Genomic DNA, 19,672 nt, shown 5'->3' with positions numbered 1-19,672 from the left:
TGAAGGCTCTTAGAGGTCAGTTCTGGGGAGTTCAGTGAGATACCCTGGATGTCCCTGGACTATGGGAGGCATCGTGTATCTGGGACTGTTATGAATGACAGGAACTGAGGTCACAGTCAGAGCCCAGACCACCAGCAGCTGTTCATGTAATTCTGCTGAAGACTGTTCTGTGATGTTAATATGCTCATCACTCCTTGCTGAAGCCCCCACAAGAAATACAAAGAATTCAAGATTCAATAGGTCAGATGGAGGGGGAAGAATAGGGGAAACTAGTAACTTACAAGTTTGGGCAGACAATGCAAAGCATCAGGTCTGACATGCCAGTAGCTTCTCTAGGAACAGCTGATGCTTTTGTCTAATGAGTTTTTCATATAAAATGCATGAACAATAGAGACTGGAATCCACATTTCAATTAATATTTTAAGTGTTTTATATCAAGTATTCATAGCAGAAAGAACTGAACTTGTGTGTTCCTGCCCCTGGTGAGGGCCCTAACCACTCAGCAAGTGAGTTTTGCTCATACTCATCTTCCTTCTGACACTCTGACTACTTGATTAGTCCACACATAGAAAAACATCTTCAACAGAGATTGAAAGAAGAGATCTAAGAACACCCCGGAGAAGAATAATAAGAATTCAGATATCTCTAGGCAGTGGAGCTATTTGAACCTAACTCCCCTGTTTAAAAGGAACCATATTAAAGATATACAGATTAAAAGGAGCTGAAAGAATGATGAGGGCCAAGATGCAATGAGGGGCACCACCACCTCTACATAGGAGAAAAGGTTCTTCTCTATGTTCAAGCAGAAAATTTTGGCAATTCTTTGCCTAATTCTCTGTATGTATGGCAGAGGAGGAATGGAGGGCAAAGGACAGGATTTCTATTAGATCCCTGGGCTTCAGCAGTGGTCTGAACACTGTGAAATGACACCTAAATCCCAACCTTTTAATATGTGAAAAACAAAACATAGAACCTCTCCATGAGTAGTCATTTATGCAGCATTTAATGTACACTAATGCGCACACTAAAAGGAATTTTTTGCTCAGGTCTCACTGAAGACAGTGGGACTGAGGACCAGTGACTAGGACTACTCCCAGTTTACTCAATGGTTAAACTAGAGCAGGCTTTCCTTGTCTGCACTGGAATACTGGACCTGATGGTGACCAGCTCAGTGACCTGATTGGTGATGTCACAAGTGGCAGCAGCCTGGGCTGCAGTGATCATGCACTGGTGGAGTTCACAGTCCTCAGGCATATGGGTCAGGCAAAGAGTAAAGCCAGGACCCAGCATTTCAGAAGAGCAAACTTCAGCTCTTCAAGAAGGTCAGTAGGACGCCCTGGGAAACTGCCCTCAAGAACAAGGGAGCAGAACAGAGCTGACAAAGCTTTAAGGATATCTCCCAAGGGGGAAGAGCTAGTGAAACCCAGGTGAAAGAAATTGGATGAGAAAGACAAGAGACTGAATGGCTGCTTTGGGACCTGCTAGCTGAACTAAAGGGCAAAAATGAAATGCACAGGTGATGGAAGAAGGGACAGGTATCATGGAAGGAGTATAGAAACACAGTCTGGTTGTGTATGGATAGAGCCAGGAAGGTCAAGGTGTAGCTGGAGCTGAACTAGGCAAGGGATGCCAAGAATAACAAGAAGGGCTTCTACAGGTATGTCAGCCAGAAAAGGAAGGTTGAAGAAGATGTACTCCACCTGGCAAGTAAGGCTGGTGTGAGGAGAAGGCTGAGGCACTTCAACAATTTTCCCTCAGTCTTCTCCTGCAACCTCTCTTTCCACGCCTCTTGAGTGTTTGGTCCACAAGACAGGGCCTGGGGGAGCAAAGTCCCTCCCACTATAAGAGAAAATCAGGCTTGGGACTACTTGAAGAACCTGAACACACCCAAGTCTATAGAACATTGTGATATCTATCCCAGAGTCCCAGGAATTGGCTGATTTAATTACCAAGCCACTGTCTATGATATTAGAAAAGTGTAGGCAGGTAACTGGAAAAAGGAAAATTTTGTACCCATCTTAAAAAGGGGTAGAAAGAAGGGCCCTGGGAACTATCAACTTGTCTGTCCCATTATCTCTGTGCCTGGATCATGGAACATATCTTCCTAGAAAATCTGTTAAGGCACATGGAGGGCAGGGAGGTGCTCAAGGCAGCCAGTGCGGCTTCACCAAGGGCAAGTATTGCCTGACCAACCTGGTGAAGAGAGTCCATCAATGGACAAGGAAAGAGCTATATATGTCATTTATCTGGACTTTTGTAAGGCCTTTGACACGGTCCCCCACAACGCCCTTCTCTCTAAATTGGAGAGAGATGGACTCGATGGGTGGACAATTTAATGGATAAGGAATTCACTGGACATCCCTATTCAGAGAATAGTGGTCAATGGCTTGAGGTCTGAATGGAGATCAGTGACAAGTGGTGTCTTTCAGGGGTCAATTTTGGGGCCAATGTCTTCATCAATGACATAGCGAGTGACATAAATGACAGAGTGAGCCTTCAGGAAGTTTGCAGATGACATCAAGCTGTGTGGTGTGACTGATGCACCTGAAGGACAGGATGCCATCCAGAGGGACTCAGACAAGATTGAGAAGTAGACCCATGGGAACCCTGAGGTTTAACATGGCCAAGTGCAAAGCACCTGAGCAGGGCAACTCACAGCCCAGAAAGCCAAATGTATATAGGGCTGCATCCAGAGCAGTGTAGCCAGCAGGGTGAGGAAGAGGATTTTGCCCCTCTGCTCTGCTCATGTGAGACCCCACCCGGAGTGCTGTGTCCAGTTCTGGGGTCCCCAGCACAGGAAAGACATGGGCCACAGAGATGATCAGAGGGCTGAAAGAGCTGGGGTTGCTCAGGGTGAGGAAGAGAAGGTTCTGGCAAGACGTTATAACAGCCTTCCAGTACCTAGAGGGGGATATATAAGAGCTGAAGAGGGACTTTTTACAAGGGCATGTAGTGATAGGACAAGGGAAATGGCTTCAAACTGAAAGGGGGCAGGTTTAAATTAGATATGAGGAAGAAATTCTTTACTCTGAGGGTGGGAGTGAAGCATTGCAACAGGTTGCCCAGAGAAGTTGTTGATGGCCCATTCCCAAAACTGTTTAAGGCCAGTTATGAATGAGGGTTTGGAACAGCTTGGTCAAGTGGAAAGTCCTTCTGGTCATGGCAGGGGGGGTTAGAATAAGAAGATCTTTATGGTCCCTTCCAAATCAAAGCACTTCATGATTCTATGATTCTATGGTTATTGAGAGATGGAAATAATGTGAAATTAGCTGAGAACTGTCATGCTGCCTTGGGAATTCAGAGAAAGGCAATATAAAAATGCATCCTAAAGAACAATAGGAAGCCATGGATCTTGCTTTGTCAGACAACAGGGGAGATCAAATTTAAAGAGAGCTAAATCCCCTGCTTCCCCCCTTCCCATATACATGCACAAAACTCTCTATAAAGGCCTACACTTCTGTTTGTTTTGTGTGGTTTCCTCAGGCAGTGAATTATCTAGGACTGACTCTAAGATTGGCTGTTTAGTTTCAGACTTTACGATAAGCTTTTAATTATAGTGCGGGAGTTTCATTACATGTTACTCTCAGCCAGCTGGAAGCAGTTACACTTTAGTCCTCCTCCCCCTCCCTCCTCACCACAGGATGTCATTTCCAAGGCCTTACCCTTCTTGTCTTGATGATTATGGGATGAAACTGCCACATATGGATCTGTATTTTCAGATGAACCAAGCGGATCCTTCCAATCCAGCATGCGTCCCCTAGCATCATAACCCTGTCGAGCGCGAGAGTCAGAAGTGGTGGTGCTTGGGACTAGGGAACTGGAGTGTCCTGTTCACATTGTAAATACAGGTAGGGAAGACAAGTCTCATTAGTCACTTACCACGCTACTTCCCCATGCTTCTGTGACAGGTGAACATCTTGTCTTAGGCTGAGTAATACTTCAAAAGTCCTTCAAAATATGACTCCGAAGGAAGAGGGGATTTGAACCTTCCAGATCAGGGTGCTAAAAGGTGCTGCCAATGAGCTGGCAGTTCTGTGCTTCTCAACAGAGTTAAATGCATATGAAAGAGGGTAAGCACACTTCATCTGAGTCAAGCATCCTTTGGCTGGATTCAGCACACATGCCTGACTGAAACTGAAGTGTCAGCCCATGCTGTCTGATACTGGCTCAGTCAAAAAGGAAATAAAAAAATCATTGTACAACAGAACAAAGTCCAAAATGGCTGGAACTGATTGGGAATGCCAGAAGTACTACAAAATGGTGACATCATGAGGCACTCTACCTCATGTCCCCAGGGGAGTGAGGGACTGCCTAACACCAGTGTGCTCATGCTACGGCACTCCTCTCCAGACCCAGGGAAACATCCTGGGCCAGCTGCTCGCACCCACTTGCACTATGGCTATTGGTCCTGTCTGAGCTGGTGGCCCAAAATGGCTCTGAAATAAGCACAAGACTGAGCACCATTTCTACTCAGAGCGACTGAAGACAGTGCCTCACCACGTGGATCTGCCCAAGAACCTGTGACTCCAGCAGCAGCTGAGGCTGAGGTCTCACATGCCTTTTTTCCATTACAAATGCTCTAGACATTGTTACTGTTGCCCTGAACAAGATTGAGCTTCTTCTTGCATATCATATACACCCCAACAAACAGTACACTCACAGAACTTGCCCCACTGGAAACACAGCACAATTTGAAATGTGGTTTGGATGGGACAACAGCATGTTTGCAAACTCATACACTCTTTGCAGCTGGACCTGAAAAGCCCATCAGCACCTAAAATGCTTGAGGTGCTTGGAGTCTACTGTCTCTGGAAGACAGTTCCCACATGGACTTTCCTGTGGCTCAGCTGCTTTGGGGAGAGGGCACCAAAAGTCATCCACACCGCAACATTTTGACCTCAAAACCATTCTGAAATTTTCCTTTTGTACATGTGAAAAAGTGAGTTATTTTCATCAGGATTCAAGGAGTTCTGGGCCTCCCTAATTTGTAGAATAACTATATCCCCTTACCTACTTTTTTAAGGAGCCCATTAAAAACAGGATTTTTGACACATGCTCAAACTAACAGAATTGGATTATTCACAGACAGGATGACATATAACATTTTTCATCAGATAACTCTAGACAGAGTGACAGCAGCCCTCCTTTCTCCTGTCTCCTTTTGAACAGCCCAGCAAATTAATTTTCCTTCCTCAGATGAATCTCACTTGGAGAGGAGTCCAATCACCAGGCTACAGGCTGCCCTAGCAGGGACCCTGTCTCTGCTCCTTTCCTTGATCTTGCTTCACTGCTCAGAAAAATAATTTGAGACTCACTGGGGCAGAGACAGATCAACACAAGGAGCTGAAATTTAAGCCTCACACAGAAGGCACAGAGCTGGGCAGGTAGAGCCTGTGCTTCTGTAGTTTATTTTAAATAGCTCCTGGATAACCACAAAGCTTTTGAAAGCTGCATCTCAAAAATGCTGTTTTAAATGGCTTCTAAAGCCATACTGCCCCAGCTTTCAGAAGTCTAGAGAGAGATGATGAACCTAGATCCTCAATTCTACTCAAACTATCAAAAATCTAAATGTTGGCCACCAATGTCCCCAAGCTTTTAGATGCACCCACATGATTCTTTTTATCCAGCCCTTTCACCAGCTTCATGGTGTTGAACTACTGATGAAGTCAGCAAAATGCTGCAACTATTATTAAGATGATATGATTTAATGAAACCCTGTTGAATATGAATGACTTTAGAGTAAAAAAATGTCTGTGCTCCTCTATAAGTTTTTGAGGAGCCATTTTGATTTACTGAATTGAATTATATATGGGAGCACTTTGGACTATGTTTTGTATAGGACATGGCCACAATGAACTCCTTTAACTTGTATGCTTAGAAAGGAAAACCGGTTAAAATTTACAGTGCTCTCACCATGAAGCCACCCTTCAACTACAACTAATAGTTAACACAATTTAGCTCTGGATGTCATTCTGAAGGTTTTATACTGACAAGGGCAATGGATTATATTTTACCCTCTCATGGTAGAACGTGTGTTTTCTCCCAGCCATCTTTCTTTAAAGCAGCAAATTAAATGTGTTTTGTTAAGACAGAGTTTTAAATGCTGTGTTTTGTTACGACAGAATGTCACCCAAATAGAAAAGAGAAGACAAATATGATCCTTTTTTAAAAGGTTTCCATAAGTCCTGTCATGGCTGAGGACATTGGTAGCACACAGATAGAGGACTCCATTTGAACTCTAATCCAAATGTTCTGCCTGCTTCACAGCAGTCCTGCAGCAGGACTGTTTGTGTCCAAAGGGACTGGTAGAGGTCCAGCAACTGAAAACACACCCCCTTCTTGAAGCAAGAATATGCTGGATCCTGAAAGCATTCACTCCAACACTATTTTATGCTTGTCAACTCATGTGCTCATTCTCAAGGAACAAGACAAATAACAAGGCAGAGAACAGACGAGAAAATAGAAATTATGGAATTTTCATGTTTTCTTTTCCCTAAGGATTAAACCACAGTGCAAACAGTCATGGGGTTCCAGTCTTCAAGATTATACCCCATTCAGCAACAACAATAATGTGTACAGTATTTGGTAAGCTTACACAAAGTGGTGCACTCACCATAAGACAGCAATTAGTCATTGCTTGATAAGGAAGTAAAAGAGAAGAAAATCTTGCCAAGTAGCAATCATATTTTATGCCTGTGTTTGATATGCATTTTTACACCTGTATCTCTTTCCAGACACTTGTACTTTTAAATGTGCCTAAAGGAAGAGTTCTAGGGAAAAGCTATAAGCATTGTTAAAGAAAAACATTTCATAATACAGAAATCTAGAAGAAGTATATGCTTAAGGGACACATTTTTCAGGGGAAAAAAAAATTCTTGAACCATATGCTGCCAATACACAGAGAACTTCCTGGTAATGGAAAGCTAAGGCTTTGTGAAGCTATTAATGTGTACCAGATGGTCACTAGGTAGAGAGGGGTTCCGCACAAATACAAGGAATCAGTATATTTATTCTCTCTGTTACTAATGTATTAGACTAGTACACACTGAGAAGCAAGCTTACACAGTTAATTGAGACAAACTTCCTTCCACTGGATTTTGAGGAAGCAGATTAAACCTTCATAGCCCGTCCCAGTTGTGTTAGAGCTGTATTTGCAAACACTTACTACTAGGCGGTGATACTGCTCCTGTAAGCAGTATCACAGTGTCCTGTAAGTGCCTGAATAGCCAGTCCCACTGGGTGAATTTCACCTCTGAGCAGAGTAGCACCACAAATATATGACCTATTTAAGTTTCCCTCATAAACAGAGAAAAGACTGAAGTGGCAGGCAAGCCACTCCTGGCCCTCTCACACACAGCCATTATCAAGCCTTTACAATGCACTATATAGTTATCAACATATAGTGGGCCTTTTTTTCCCACTACACCATTTTTCACCACTCTAAAACTTGCAAATAAGATTTGTTGAAATTTAATGAGGCATTAGCACATCTGAGATGTGGCCAGTACCTCTGTGTTAATAATGGTTAATACAAAAACATCTGAAAAACCAATTCTGCCTTTGTTTTAAAACAAAGCATCCGAATAACTACACATAGTGCTTTTCAAATGTCTTTGTTTAAAGAAAACATGTAAAAATCAAATAGACACACTCTAAAAAAATCTGGATTAGGTGCTTCCATTATTTGGAAAAACTTTTCATTTGGAGTGCTGTAATCAAGTAACAGAGGCAGAGTAAAAGCACTTAGTGCCTACAAGCACAGATAATGATTCAGAAAGGCTGCACTTCTGAAACTATAGCTTGTTCTGAAGTGCACTTGTAAAATGCAAAGAGGTTTTTTTTCAGGTTTAAAACAAAGACAGAGATTCAATACTATCAGTATTTGATAGCTGGTCTAATATGCACAAGTCATTAGAATCTCAGAGGTTAAGATATCTGCACGCTATCCTATTAACAGCTAAAGCAATCTAATTAGACAATTAGAGGAAAAGTTAAATCAATACTATAGAGAGAGAAAGGACTATGGCTAGGGGGTAATATAAGGGCCCAATTCACTAAGAATTGATGTTTCCAAAGGTAATTGAAGCTGCTTAGACTTTTGCAGAGTGATCTAGCTTAATCTCCTTGTTTCAATATGCGTCTCCTGCATAATTTCTCTCTGACTTTCTGCATCCAGACCTTCAGTCTGCTATCCTCTCCTTGGGTGTCAATTGAGTCACCTGCATGAACTTTGGACGTTACTTTTTTACAACTGATCATGTGAGACTGCCCTAGGAAGGGAGCCCATGTGCCAAAATCAGGAGGAGGTTGGTGCCAGTAATGCAAAGATTAAGGGCTTGGTTCTCCTCTCATTCACACTGCTACAGATTGGCAGTAAGTCTGTTGAAGGAGGATGATTTATAGTGTCATAAGTGAAGAGAATCAGGCCTTATGACTTCTTTTGGAGCTTCAGATGACTTTGGGTATATTGAGCATTCACTCAGTTGGCATTCTGGTACTGGTGTTCTGAGGCTTAATCTATTGTGACATACCATTTACCTTTGCATTAAACTGTACTCAATAACATCAAAATAGATAATTCATAAATTTTTTGTTTTTTTCAAGATGGAAAATTACTCAGACCAGTCTCTACAGTTGGCAAACATGAACATGTTTACCGAGACTGGTTTACTACCTCATCCTAGTGGAAGATCAATAGAAGGTCACTAGTGGGAGGTGAAAAGAAAGCCCAACTGCAAAAATATCAGACTAGGTATTTTTACTGAACCAATAAAAGGCGAGCTGACTTGCATAGAGAGCATGTTCTCAGGATGTACCTGAGAGGGGTCAATGAAATAAACCGTAAAAGGCAGGACATGAACAGGAACCCACACTAATGCTGGGTCAGCGTTTCTCCACTGCACCTGTCTGTAAGGTCCTACTCTAAAAGCTGGGTTCATTTATGGAGTCTCTTTTTGGCCTTGACATGCCTGGACAAATGTACTCTCTTTTGTTAACTGTACTCTCTTGGACTACAGCTTTTTTCCTTCTGCTGCTCACTTGAAGCACTTTTCTGCTTTCTTAGTCAGATTAAAATATCAATTTTTACCAAAGTACCTACTAATACTCTAGCTGGCAGGATCCAGAACCACAGTTCCACAGCTATAACTCTGCAGACTATGGAATTCACATACAAGCAGGAAATCTAGAACATTTCTGGCACTTCAGCACTGTACCCAAAGCCACTCTCTTTATCTTCACATTCAGCAGTACAAATTTTATTATTACTCTTCTTTAATTACTGCTCTGTGCATTAGAAATACAGCGATTTCACAATGAAAGAAAATATAAACTGTCTATGTGGATGAAACTGTGAGTCTTCCATATATCAGAAAGTGTCAGCTTGCCTTTAATTTTGCACATTCCCTTCACTGGCTTTCATTGCCATACTTTCAAATAAGTTTCACCTGCACATTTTTCATTTCCTGGTAATAAACAGTAGGGGGAATTTGATTTTATTTTTACAAATGTTGAACAGCATTACTGTGCCTCCAGTTATTTATATTCTGCTGTACTGAGCTGTCATTGGTTCAGTTTCATACCTACATAGTCTGCAGGCACAAGATGAAAGGATCATTTAAAAGTTCATCACAACTTCACATTAACCAAATGCATGGTGAATTTGATCTAGCCCTAATGAACTGCTAGTCTTGTACAGCCTGAAAGGAACTTCACAAGGAAGCTCCCACCTCTCATGGAATTTTGCCATTGACTTCATTGGCAGCTCTTAGCTTGTGAGTACTTGTCTTTGTTCAGGATGTCTGTAAGAAAAGCTATTGCAATATATGTCTAGGTTTGAATTTAAAGTGATTATTTATTCTGCAGTGACTCCTCATGAAAACATTTACTCTTCACTCCAAGAAACAGCATAATCTAATTCAAAATATGCAGAACAAAGTGGTAGAAAGCACTATAAGCACAGATTAACAGCTGCTTTATGGGAACCTGCTATGCTAGGCTTGCAGAAAAGATCCTCTTTAGTTCAGGTCATTTAATTTGCTATGTAAATTTGAATGGACAACATAGATAACTCACCCTAGAAATGACAAGAACCTTCAGGAACTGAAGCATAATCCAGTCTCAAACCACATGGGTAAAAGGTTAATTTTCCTTGTGAGAGAGAGATCCTTCTGTAACCCAGGGATAGTTCTACTTTCCCTAAGGTATCTCTGACTGGCTGATGTAGCAGTAATGACACCAGCCTGGACAGCTTGTAAGTGGGATGTGAGCTGCTCTCTTGTTTGTCCTGGTGAACAGATAAGATGCATCACTGTACCCAAGTGTTTCTTTGAGTGTCAGATGAAGCATGCTCTTAATCATGTCTGCTGGCATGCCATTAAAATAGGCATTATCTGACTTTAGTTCAATCGAGACAGTTTTGAGGAAAGACAAGAAAATAGAGATTGAAAACCAAGAGATATGACTTCATCCTAGTTGTGATTAGTGAATCGGGCCCTCAAAACCAAGACAAAAGAAGTAAAATGAGGTAACAACTATTTGAGTACAGATACTACTAGCTAACACAAGGATTTGGGGAGAATTTTTAAAAACACTCATAAACTGACCATACACTGTGTAGTAAGACATTTTTTGATCAGGTGGAGCAGTTGAAATGTCTATGAACAAAATAAATTGGGAAGAAACATTAAATATAACAAAAATATGAGAATATTTTTAAGTTTAGTAAAAAGTGATTCCTCCAAAATGGATTTGCTGTCAATAAATATTGAAACTAAGAACTTCCTTACCATTCAGGGCTACGAAGGAATCTGAAAGACAAATAACAGGGGAAAAATCATTATTTGTATCTTGTTCTTTCTTTTAAGTAGTTTGCTGCTAATAAGCGTTAATGTTTCAGCTGATATTTATAAGCATGTGATTTGCACCCTAAGGACCCAGGCAAAACTAATATTCAGACATACCCGAAAACAATGTCTGGCTTTGAAAGTGCTCACGACCAGCTTGTACAGGACCTACTGTACAGGAGAGAGGGCCAGTGTCCCCCCTGCTTTCCTTGTAAATCCTAGTCTAAGGCAAGGCACTGCAGGGGATGCAGCCAGCAATGTGAGTCAATGAGGACAAAACTCAGGTGACCCAAGATCACATGAAGTAATAAAATCTGCTGTGTTAGCAGGGAATGAAATCTACCCCTGTGCAGTGTCAAGGTTCAATGCACCATTCAGGGCTAAAGAGGGATTTAAGCAGGGCATGGGCTTTGTTGCTCTCTGCACAGAAGCAGATCTCTCTCCATGAGCACAATGTGCTCTTCCTGAATAATTTCCTACCCTCCTTTTATATGTAACTGATATCAGGTACATTCCACTCCTGCCTAACCTATTTGCCCAAGGAGAGCAGAACTGGCTGAAAAGGGCAAAGATACACCAGCTGGGAGCTGGCCTGATTTTGGTGCTAACCCATTTTACAGGGGAACAGAGGGGAGGCCTATCTGTACACCTCCTTCAAAAATCTTTGCAATGGTCTATATTACCCTATCTTAGGACAGAGGCTGAAAGTGATGAGAGTAATTAATGCCTCTTGAATAAGGATGCACAAGGCATGAGAAGGCTCTGGCTTTCTACAGAACGTCTGGCTCACACCATGTCCCATGGCACAGTCTAGCCCTCTGTTATTTTTCTCTGTGTTGCAGAAGTAATGACTCTCTCACTGTACATTGATTCCTCAGCTTCATCAGTTTTATTGCAACAGTGCAAATTAAACTGAAAAGGATGAGAGTCTTGATTTCATGAGGTTTATAAATAATATTTGGAGCTCAGAAGCAAACCAACCTTGGTGAGAACATTTGGAACAAGAGCTGTCCTGAACACAGATGTTGGTATTCCTGAAGGCTCAGAAATCAGCAAGGTTTCCTTGCATGCAGTGCAAGCTATGCACTTTTAAGCATTTCAGTACAAAGCCATAAATGTTTAAAGACCGTGTTTAAGCTTCCAGCTCATGCTGTCACGCTGTTTTAAGGTTTACCATTAAAATTTCTTAGGCAATGCAATAGTAGCTGACCCTTAATACCATGAGGTTGTCCAGACTGTATGTAAAATCCCCTAAAATTCACAAACTAAGCAGTTGTCATTTCTTGATCTGGATCCAAACTGAAGATATATTTTTCTGCCTCACTGTGCTGCATGGGAATATAGTCCAAGTCACAGACTACACCAAGAAACCAAGCCACTTCTGTACATTTACATAAACAACGCAACCACCAGGGCTAATAAAGACAATGACCCCAATTCATTATGCCATTGCTGTAATCAATATCCTCTAGAGCTGAGCTTTTCTTGTTATGCAACCACTTTGAAGTCCAGTGTTTGTATAAATCACAGGAACTGGCTATTTTCCTCAAATACATTTAAACAACAGTTCTTCTTGTGAACCTGCACCATTAGCTACATTGCTGTTCCTGTCATGGCTTATGTTGCTACAAAAGAATGCCTGACAGGTAATGGTGATTTGAGGCATTCAGAAGGATACTGTGACACATGGTAAATAGAAATAAAAGCTTTGCTTACTTTGGCAGTCACCCAGGCCATCTGTATTGCCACGTTCTATGTCCTGTTCAAATGACAGTCTAAATAAGAGAAGGAAACAAAACAGTATGAATAACAACAGTCATAGGCCTAACCAGAAAGAAATTATCACATGTTCAATTGAAATAAATCCCTGCTGTGAAACTGTCTATTTCTTTGGAAATTCCACACAAAGGCTGAAAAACCGCAACATACACATTTGAGCTATTCATCATTGCTTAATGATTTCTTAGCTTCTGATGATACTTTTCCTTTATATTATTACATTTTAAAAATCCACAGCATGCTTCATTACCAAGGGAAGAAAAGACTTGCATTTTTTAAACTGTTAAATACAGGATGTTATCAGAAGCACCTGTAACCCTACCTTAACCTGTGCACAGAGTAGATCAGGTGCACTGGCACTTTGGAGAGGGAAGGGAGCCAACCCATTGGGCAGGTACTGTGCTTGAGGAAGAAGCCTGAATTTCAGCAGTCACTTAGGTACGGCACCAGATGAGGCTCAAGGCATAATGTGCATCCCTCAAGAGGTATTCCTTTTAACTCAAGGGCTCTTCTGACAAACACTCACGTGATTTTCTAGCTGATGTGCTCAGCTTATGCTCCCAAGCTCACTCTGTGATTTTGGATAACTATGGAAGCTATTCTTCCAACTTCCTGTGTGGTCAAAGGTGAATGACAAGAACCTTGGAAAACTTCCAAATACAAGCCCTTGCCTATATTAGAATCCTGCCCTTGAGGCATAATTACCCTTGCAGACAACTCATTCTACCTCTGTGTTCTTAAAGCACCTGCTCTATTGTCATCTACTCCTGGAGGATGACTAACATCTCTGCCTCCTGTTGGCCAGCTTAGAACTTCACCAGATACCTTCACAGCCAATCTGGACCCCCTTCCTAAGCACTGGACAGAACATGGGCGGCCTTGATCTCTTTTGGACTTCATCACTGCAAACTGCACAGCCTCTGTCTCGATGGATCTACTGAGGAAAGTGGGAGCTGCTCTAAAAAGTGAAATATGGAAGTCCCCTACAACTTGCCATGGAAGTTGAAGAAGCCTCGAGCACTTTTTGGAGTTATGAAAAACCTGATATGGACACAGGTACATTTTAATATTACCCTACCAAAAGTCAAATCAGAAACAGCCCGCACTTTTGTAGTCAAGCATATACAGACACATACAGCTACAGCATCCCCAGCAGATGGTGGAAATCAGCAAATTAAGAACAAGACAGAAGCACAGTATGCTTGTCTATTATATAGTGAGGACCTGTAGAGAAGCAAGGTTAAGTGGCGTCAGATGTAGGGCTCTCAAGGCTCTGTGATGTCTATGCTACACTTCCACTACTACCATGAGGGAGTACAGCTGATAGCTCAGAGTGGGCAGTCATGTGGTGTGTCAGAAGTGGCCATGAAATGTGAACTCTCAAGTGGGTTTGCTCCCTGTAACCTTCCCAGACTTTCATTATCATAAAATAATTAAATTCTACTGTTAAGCAAGGGGAGATCCAGCACTTCTCTAAATCTGTTTTAAGCCCTTATTGTGCTCTGTTATTCCTCTTAGTAATGCACAGTAAATTAGAAGGACTGGTTTTGTTTTCAGTGGACAAATTACTTCAGTAATTTAATTTGGATTCTATTGCCTCTTTAATCAGCTGTGATGGCTCCAGTGTAGGCTGGTCCAGACATATCCATCCAGTTCACTCCTTTCAATAATACACGGACCTTAACACAGCTCTTTCATTTTCTTCTTCCTCCTCTTTCAGCAGTTACCAATCAGCTGACTGTTCACATCAAAAAAATTTGTGAGACATTTCGGAGGTGAATGCAAATAAGATAGAAACAAACACTTCCCACATTTTTCCCCTCTCTAAAAGCCACAAGTTTCAAATAGCTTTGCCCAAGACTGCCTGGCACCACCGCCAGAGCTTCACAGCCCTTCCAGCGAGAGCCCTTACTCACTTGGAGCCAAGGACCAGCTGCGTGCACACCCCGCTCTCCTTCACCCATCCGCAGTATGGGTCCCTGGATGCTATGCAGGCCCTTGGGAGAGAAGAGCACAAGGTGGCATTCAGGAGTGCTGCAGCTTGCCCAATGCCCAGGCCTCTGACAGCCACCACCAAACACGTACTTTTTGCACTTGCCGTGACGCTCGCAGCGTCCCAGGGGCACCTTGATGACACAGGTGGAGAAGGCGACGTACAGGGCGCTGCTGGGCTTGTCAAGCTGCATGCCCATGATCCGCTTGTCCTCCATGCCGTCGTAGCTGCACCTGATTTGGATAAAAAAGGGATGTGGTTGCAACTGGGCTCTGCTGGGGGAAACCCTAATTGTCCCCCAGGCTGAAAAAATAAGATCAAAAGAGCTTCCGCCAAAAAATCCATAAGAAAGGTAGAATTAAACAAGTCAAGGAGAAAAGAACACACAATAGCCACTAAAAATACTGACAGACATATAAGAAAGTATTAAAAATGCATGGGATGGTTAAGAATTTGGGAGCAACAGCACACCAGAAAGCTTCTGACGCCCCTTTGTTTTTGTGTTTATTCTTCTCCAGCACTCAAAGCAGCTGAAATTTCTGCCTGATTATGGCTTATTTCAAAGCCCCCTTAGGCATATTTGAGGAAGACTGAAATGTGGAAAATTTCCCTTGGAGAGTTGCTTGCTGCTTGCTGAGTTATTTGGAGAGGAATCAGGGTTTTTTATAGGATTAGAAAATTAATCTTCCTTTCCAGAACTTCACTTTTAATTATCCATCAGCTGCTGCATAGGATGGGCTATTTTCTACACAGATTGAATAAAAAAATCTTATTGCAATGTAGAGACTGATAAGCAGACATCCCCTCCCTAAACAATTTAAAATTACCCAAAAAACTTGGCTTCTCTAACCACTTCCATTTCCATGGGACAAGTTATTCTCTGAGAAATCAGAAGTTCAAAGTCACCTATACATGAGTACAAAGAATCGGATACACACTTTTCAGGGTTGTAAACATTGATTTCCTCCAGGAAAAGGCTGTCATTTAGGAAACCAGTGTTTCCTGTCCGTGCCAAGAACTTCAGGATGATTCCCTTCTCTGACCCCAAGAAAACCACGGTATAGTTCTGATATGGCCCAGCAGCAGAGTCAACAGCAATTTTGGTCAGGCGATATCTAAAACAATAGAGCATTTTCACAGATAAATCACAGAGATAATCACAAAATTGTCATTTATTTAATCACTTTCTTCTCGTCAGATAAGTGTATGGTACATTTCTAGCAACCATAAAACACATTTAAGCACTTTTCCTACCTCTCTATAAATCAACACAGACTGTACCAATTTGGCTCCCCAGATGTTGGGGAATTTTCACATGTTTGCATACCCACACATCCAACAGCCACCAGAAGTGTACAGAATTTCAGAAGTGTCTAGACGTTCAGAAAGCTGAAGGGCTGCTAGGAGCCTGAGGGCATTTAGGAATTATCCTTCCAAAAGCCTGGTGATTTCTTCAGACAGCGATAGAGAATCAGTACAGTGAATTGTTTTAAAAATTTCAAGCTCTGTCACATTAAAAGCAGCTGAACTAGGTTCAACTTGGTTTGTCAAGAAAAGCTGTGTTACTGCAAGAGTAAGATGCTAAACACCATTTTACCTCACTAAAAATCACACGACTGCCACCGAGCAAGTTCAGCACTGAAGTGAAATCAAATCTTGGGGTGACACAATTTATTGAAAACAAGTATACTGGTGGTCTGGTACTAGTTGGATGGTACTGCCTATCAAAGGGAAGCACTCTGTGGAGCTTGCTACTCTCATCTTTGGTCGGAGGCACAGAACCTGACAGAAAAACCTGACATAAGATACATTACTGAAACAAAATCAGACCTTCCACAGAACTAAGTGCCCAACACAATATTCTACCTTTGCTCAGCGGAAGAGCAGAAAATATGGCAAAAGTTAGTCACATTATTCTGTTCACTGCTGCAGGGTAGATAAGTAGTATAATGACCACAGCAGAGAGTGGGAATGTATTTTGATAGGAAGGGGATAGTGATTTAACGATTGGTGATTTAGGAGTCTTCAATCTGTTACTATTTTTTTCTTGTTGCTATAGAAAGGATGCAGATTAGGTGATTACTTCTGCCCTATACACTTGTGCAAACATTAAAGCTTACCAGTACATAACCTGACAGACATCTACATATCCTGTGAACATATCCTGGCAGACGTGTTTGTATCCCGTGTACATATTCCTGAATTGTCTGCTGATCCTTGCCTGAAGTTTTTACCGAGCCATCTCAAACATTGACCCGTAAGCCAAAAGATGATTAAGCCTTCCCCGCACAGCAGTTCCCACAACATCCGGCTTCAGCACAGCACGGTTGGAAAAGACTGAGGTCTTTCCTATCTTGAAAGCTCCTCAGGGAGTTCCGCAGCATCTGCTCAGCTCTGCCACCATTCCTAGCTGGATTCATGCCCAGGACACCAGGACATGTACAGAGTAGGAGGGTATTGGAAGCAAGGCTGTTGGCACAACTTGACAGCTACAATGCAGATAGAGCTCACTCAGTGCACGTACCTGACCATTGTTCTCAGGAACCAGGGTCGGTTGACAATGGAAGGTACAGCCTCGTCCATCAGTGGATGTGTTTTGATGAAGTTCAGGGTATCATCTGGGAACTCATTAGATGTTACATATTTTTCTAATGATGTAGAGCCAGCACAGCAACCAGGCCTACATAAAACGAGACAGTAAAGCCAGAAAACTTATTTCACAGAGGGCAAGCTTCCTTTTGTGATGAAGCTCTAACTGCAATATGATGTACTTTGCAGGAGTTTAACTTGGCAGAGGATCGATAAGTGTGGTGGACTTGTTCAGCACCTCAGGGGAAGCTTAAAATCCTGCTCTGTCTTCCATTCAGAAGGACTTCATGTGTCACTTATGAGCACAAAGTAATTTTTTCATCAGGAGCACTACACACACAGTTCTGTAATTTATCCATTCATATGGAATGTAATCACAGCATGTGTGCATTTGGCTTGATGCTTCCCAATTGCACAGGTGTTTTCTGATTCTGTAACTTGCCTGATTGACTGCTTTCTCCTGGAATAAAAGAAGTCCCTATAATACAGGAAGAAGTTAATTTTTTTTAACAGGTATGAAAAAATGCTACTTTTAGTCATATCTGATTGAAAACTGACTATTGAAGAAGAAAAACTGAATAGCATCCATGAACACATTGTTTTTACCCTTTGTTCAATTTGGATGAGGTGATTTAAGAATGGTAGCTCATTGAGAATTTTCACTAAAAAGTTATCTGCCATTCTTTAACAACTTAAATGCAAATCTGCTTATGCTATTTCTAAAATCTACCTGCTCCTAAGATGTAGGGCAATCTTCTTGCCTGGACAGGCCATCTCTCAAAGAATCAGCAAAGTGTTTTGTTTGTTAATATTGTGTAGGTCATTTTCTTTAATAAAAGGCTCATTTGATTCCATTTTCCAGAGCACTGTGATTCTTCAAACCTATGGGCCAGTGTGAGGTGGGAAGATGAAAGATGGACCACTCACTCCGAAACACATTGCATCATCCAATTTTCATCTACTCTGTTGTGGGTAAAGGCATTGACACCAAGAGTAATGTCAACTTGAACAAAATACAGGACTGATCCTATCATCTGTGTTGCTCAGATTTAGATAAATAGTCAAATATTAGGTAAATAAATCTTGTGTGGGAAGGGAACATAGGACTGGAAGGAACTAGCTGTGTCAACAAGTCTGGTCCCACAAGACCTGAGCAAGGAACATTACATGCAGACAGTGTGTACTCTTGCCTCCTCATATCCAAAATACTTTCCCTGTCTTGTAATTGCATGTAGAACTAGCAACAGATGGAGAGAAGGAAAAATCAAGGGCATAATTGGTTTCCTAGGTCCTTGCAAGGGCATTGACCCATGAGACAACATTCCCAGAGAACTTGAGGAAACTGCCTGGCACCTTCTGGCACCGTGGTGTCTACGGTTTCTGTGTATCTAATCTGGAGGCCTATTTACTCCTAAATCCTAATAGCATGATTGGATTAATCCTGTTTTAATCCCAAAACTGATTTAGTTGAGTCAACATAAATCCCAGCAAACCTGCTGTCTGGCCAAACAGGGAAGTGACACCTCAGAAGGGCTCTGGTAGTTTTCTGAGTAATGTTAGGATCATTAGGGGCAGTAATGTTTCTGCATCATACTGAGAAACCCAGATAAAAATGACCTTATATCAAAGGTGCCTGTCATATACTTCAGCATGAGCTAGAAGTAACGATTATTTCTGTTAAGCAGATTGATCGCTAAATATTACATGAAACACTGTTCACAATTCACTTCAGATTATGTTCTTCAGGCTTAGAAAGAGCAATATTATCCCATCTCCATCATAAAAGTTAGCCTGCTATTGGCTCATCCGAAACTTGTAATGCAACTTTCTGTTCTTCTTTCACACTTTCTTCTTCTTCTTTTCCCCTTCCCTGCCAATATATCTCAGCAAGGTCCAAACAAATAACCTTGGAGTCATCATACAGCCTTGCACCCCCAAGGCAGACCATTGTAGTCAGCAACTTGTTTGAAACACTGCAAAATGAAGAAGAAAAATCCTGCAACACTGCTAGAAGCTGCATTACTAAGGCTCAGACTGAAAACAGACACAGGATTTACCAATTTTCCAGTCACCTTCAAGCTCTTCTCTTGAATGACAACTTCGGAATACAGACAGCACAGTAATACTACACTTGGCAAATCCAAAACCTGATGGACTAGGCAGAAGCTCAGTGTCCACCATGGAGCTTCATAAACTCATAGAATATTGTGAACTGGAAGCAATCCAGAAAGATCACTGCAGTCCAGCTCCTGGCCCCACAGAGGACACCCCAAGAATCACATCATGTGCCATGAGAGTGCCATGAGTGTATTTCCTGAGCTCTATCAAACTGGTGCTGTGACCACTTCCCTGGAGCCCAAGTTCCAGTGCCAAACCACTTCCCTGGGTGAAGAACCTTTTCCTAAGGTCCAACCTAAACCTCCCCTGACACAACTTCAGGTCATTTCCATGTGTCCTGTCACTGGTA

The 19,672-nt window shown here is 41.9% G+C and overlaps 1 protein-coding gene across 5 annotated transcripts in view; it reads right to left on the bottom strand.

Annotated features, from left to right (window-relative positions):
• SEMA6A (semaphorin 6A) overlaps window positions 1–19,672 on the bottom strand; it is a 127,781-nt gene that overhangs the window by 33,983 nt on the left and 74,126 nt on the right. For 2 of the 5 annotated variants that reach the window (XM_036402950.1, XM_036402946.1), the window contains exons 12-19: window positions 17,141–17,296; window positions 15,555–15,731; window positions 14,709–14,849; window positions 14,540–14,620; window positions 12,561–12,619; window positions 10,788–10,808; window positions 10,605–10,655; window positions 3,663–3,827 (exon numbers count right to left, since the gene is read on the bottom strand). In XM_036402950.1, the coding sequence (XP_036258843.1) occupies window positions 3,663–3,827; window positions 10,605–10,655; window positions 10,788–10,808; window positions 12,561–12,619; window positions 14,540–14,620; window positions 14,709–14,849; window positions 15,555–15,731; window positions 17,141–17,296 (851 nt within the window). The remainder of the gene's footprint in view (window positions 1–3,662; window positions 3,828–10,604; window positions 10,656–10,787; window positions 10,809–12,560; window positions 12,620–14,539; window positions 14,621–14,708; window positions 14,850–15,554; window positions 15,732–17,140; window positions 17,297–19,672) is intronic. The other 3 variants (XM_036402947.1, XM_036402949.1, XM_054517878.1) reach the window with 3 other exon arrangements.

Source organism: Molothrus ater, chromosome Z, assembly GCF_012460135.2.
Source record: "Molothrus ater isolate BHLD 08-10-18 breed brown headed cowbird chromosome Z, BPBGC_Mater_1.1, whole genome shotgun sequence".
Lineage (NCBI taxonomy): Eukaryota > Metazoa > Chordata > Aves > Passeriformes > Icteridae > Molothrus > Molothrus ater.
Note: the sequence above shows the minus strand (reverse complement) of the source record. Positions and strands in the feature narration are given on the sequence as shown.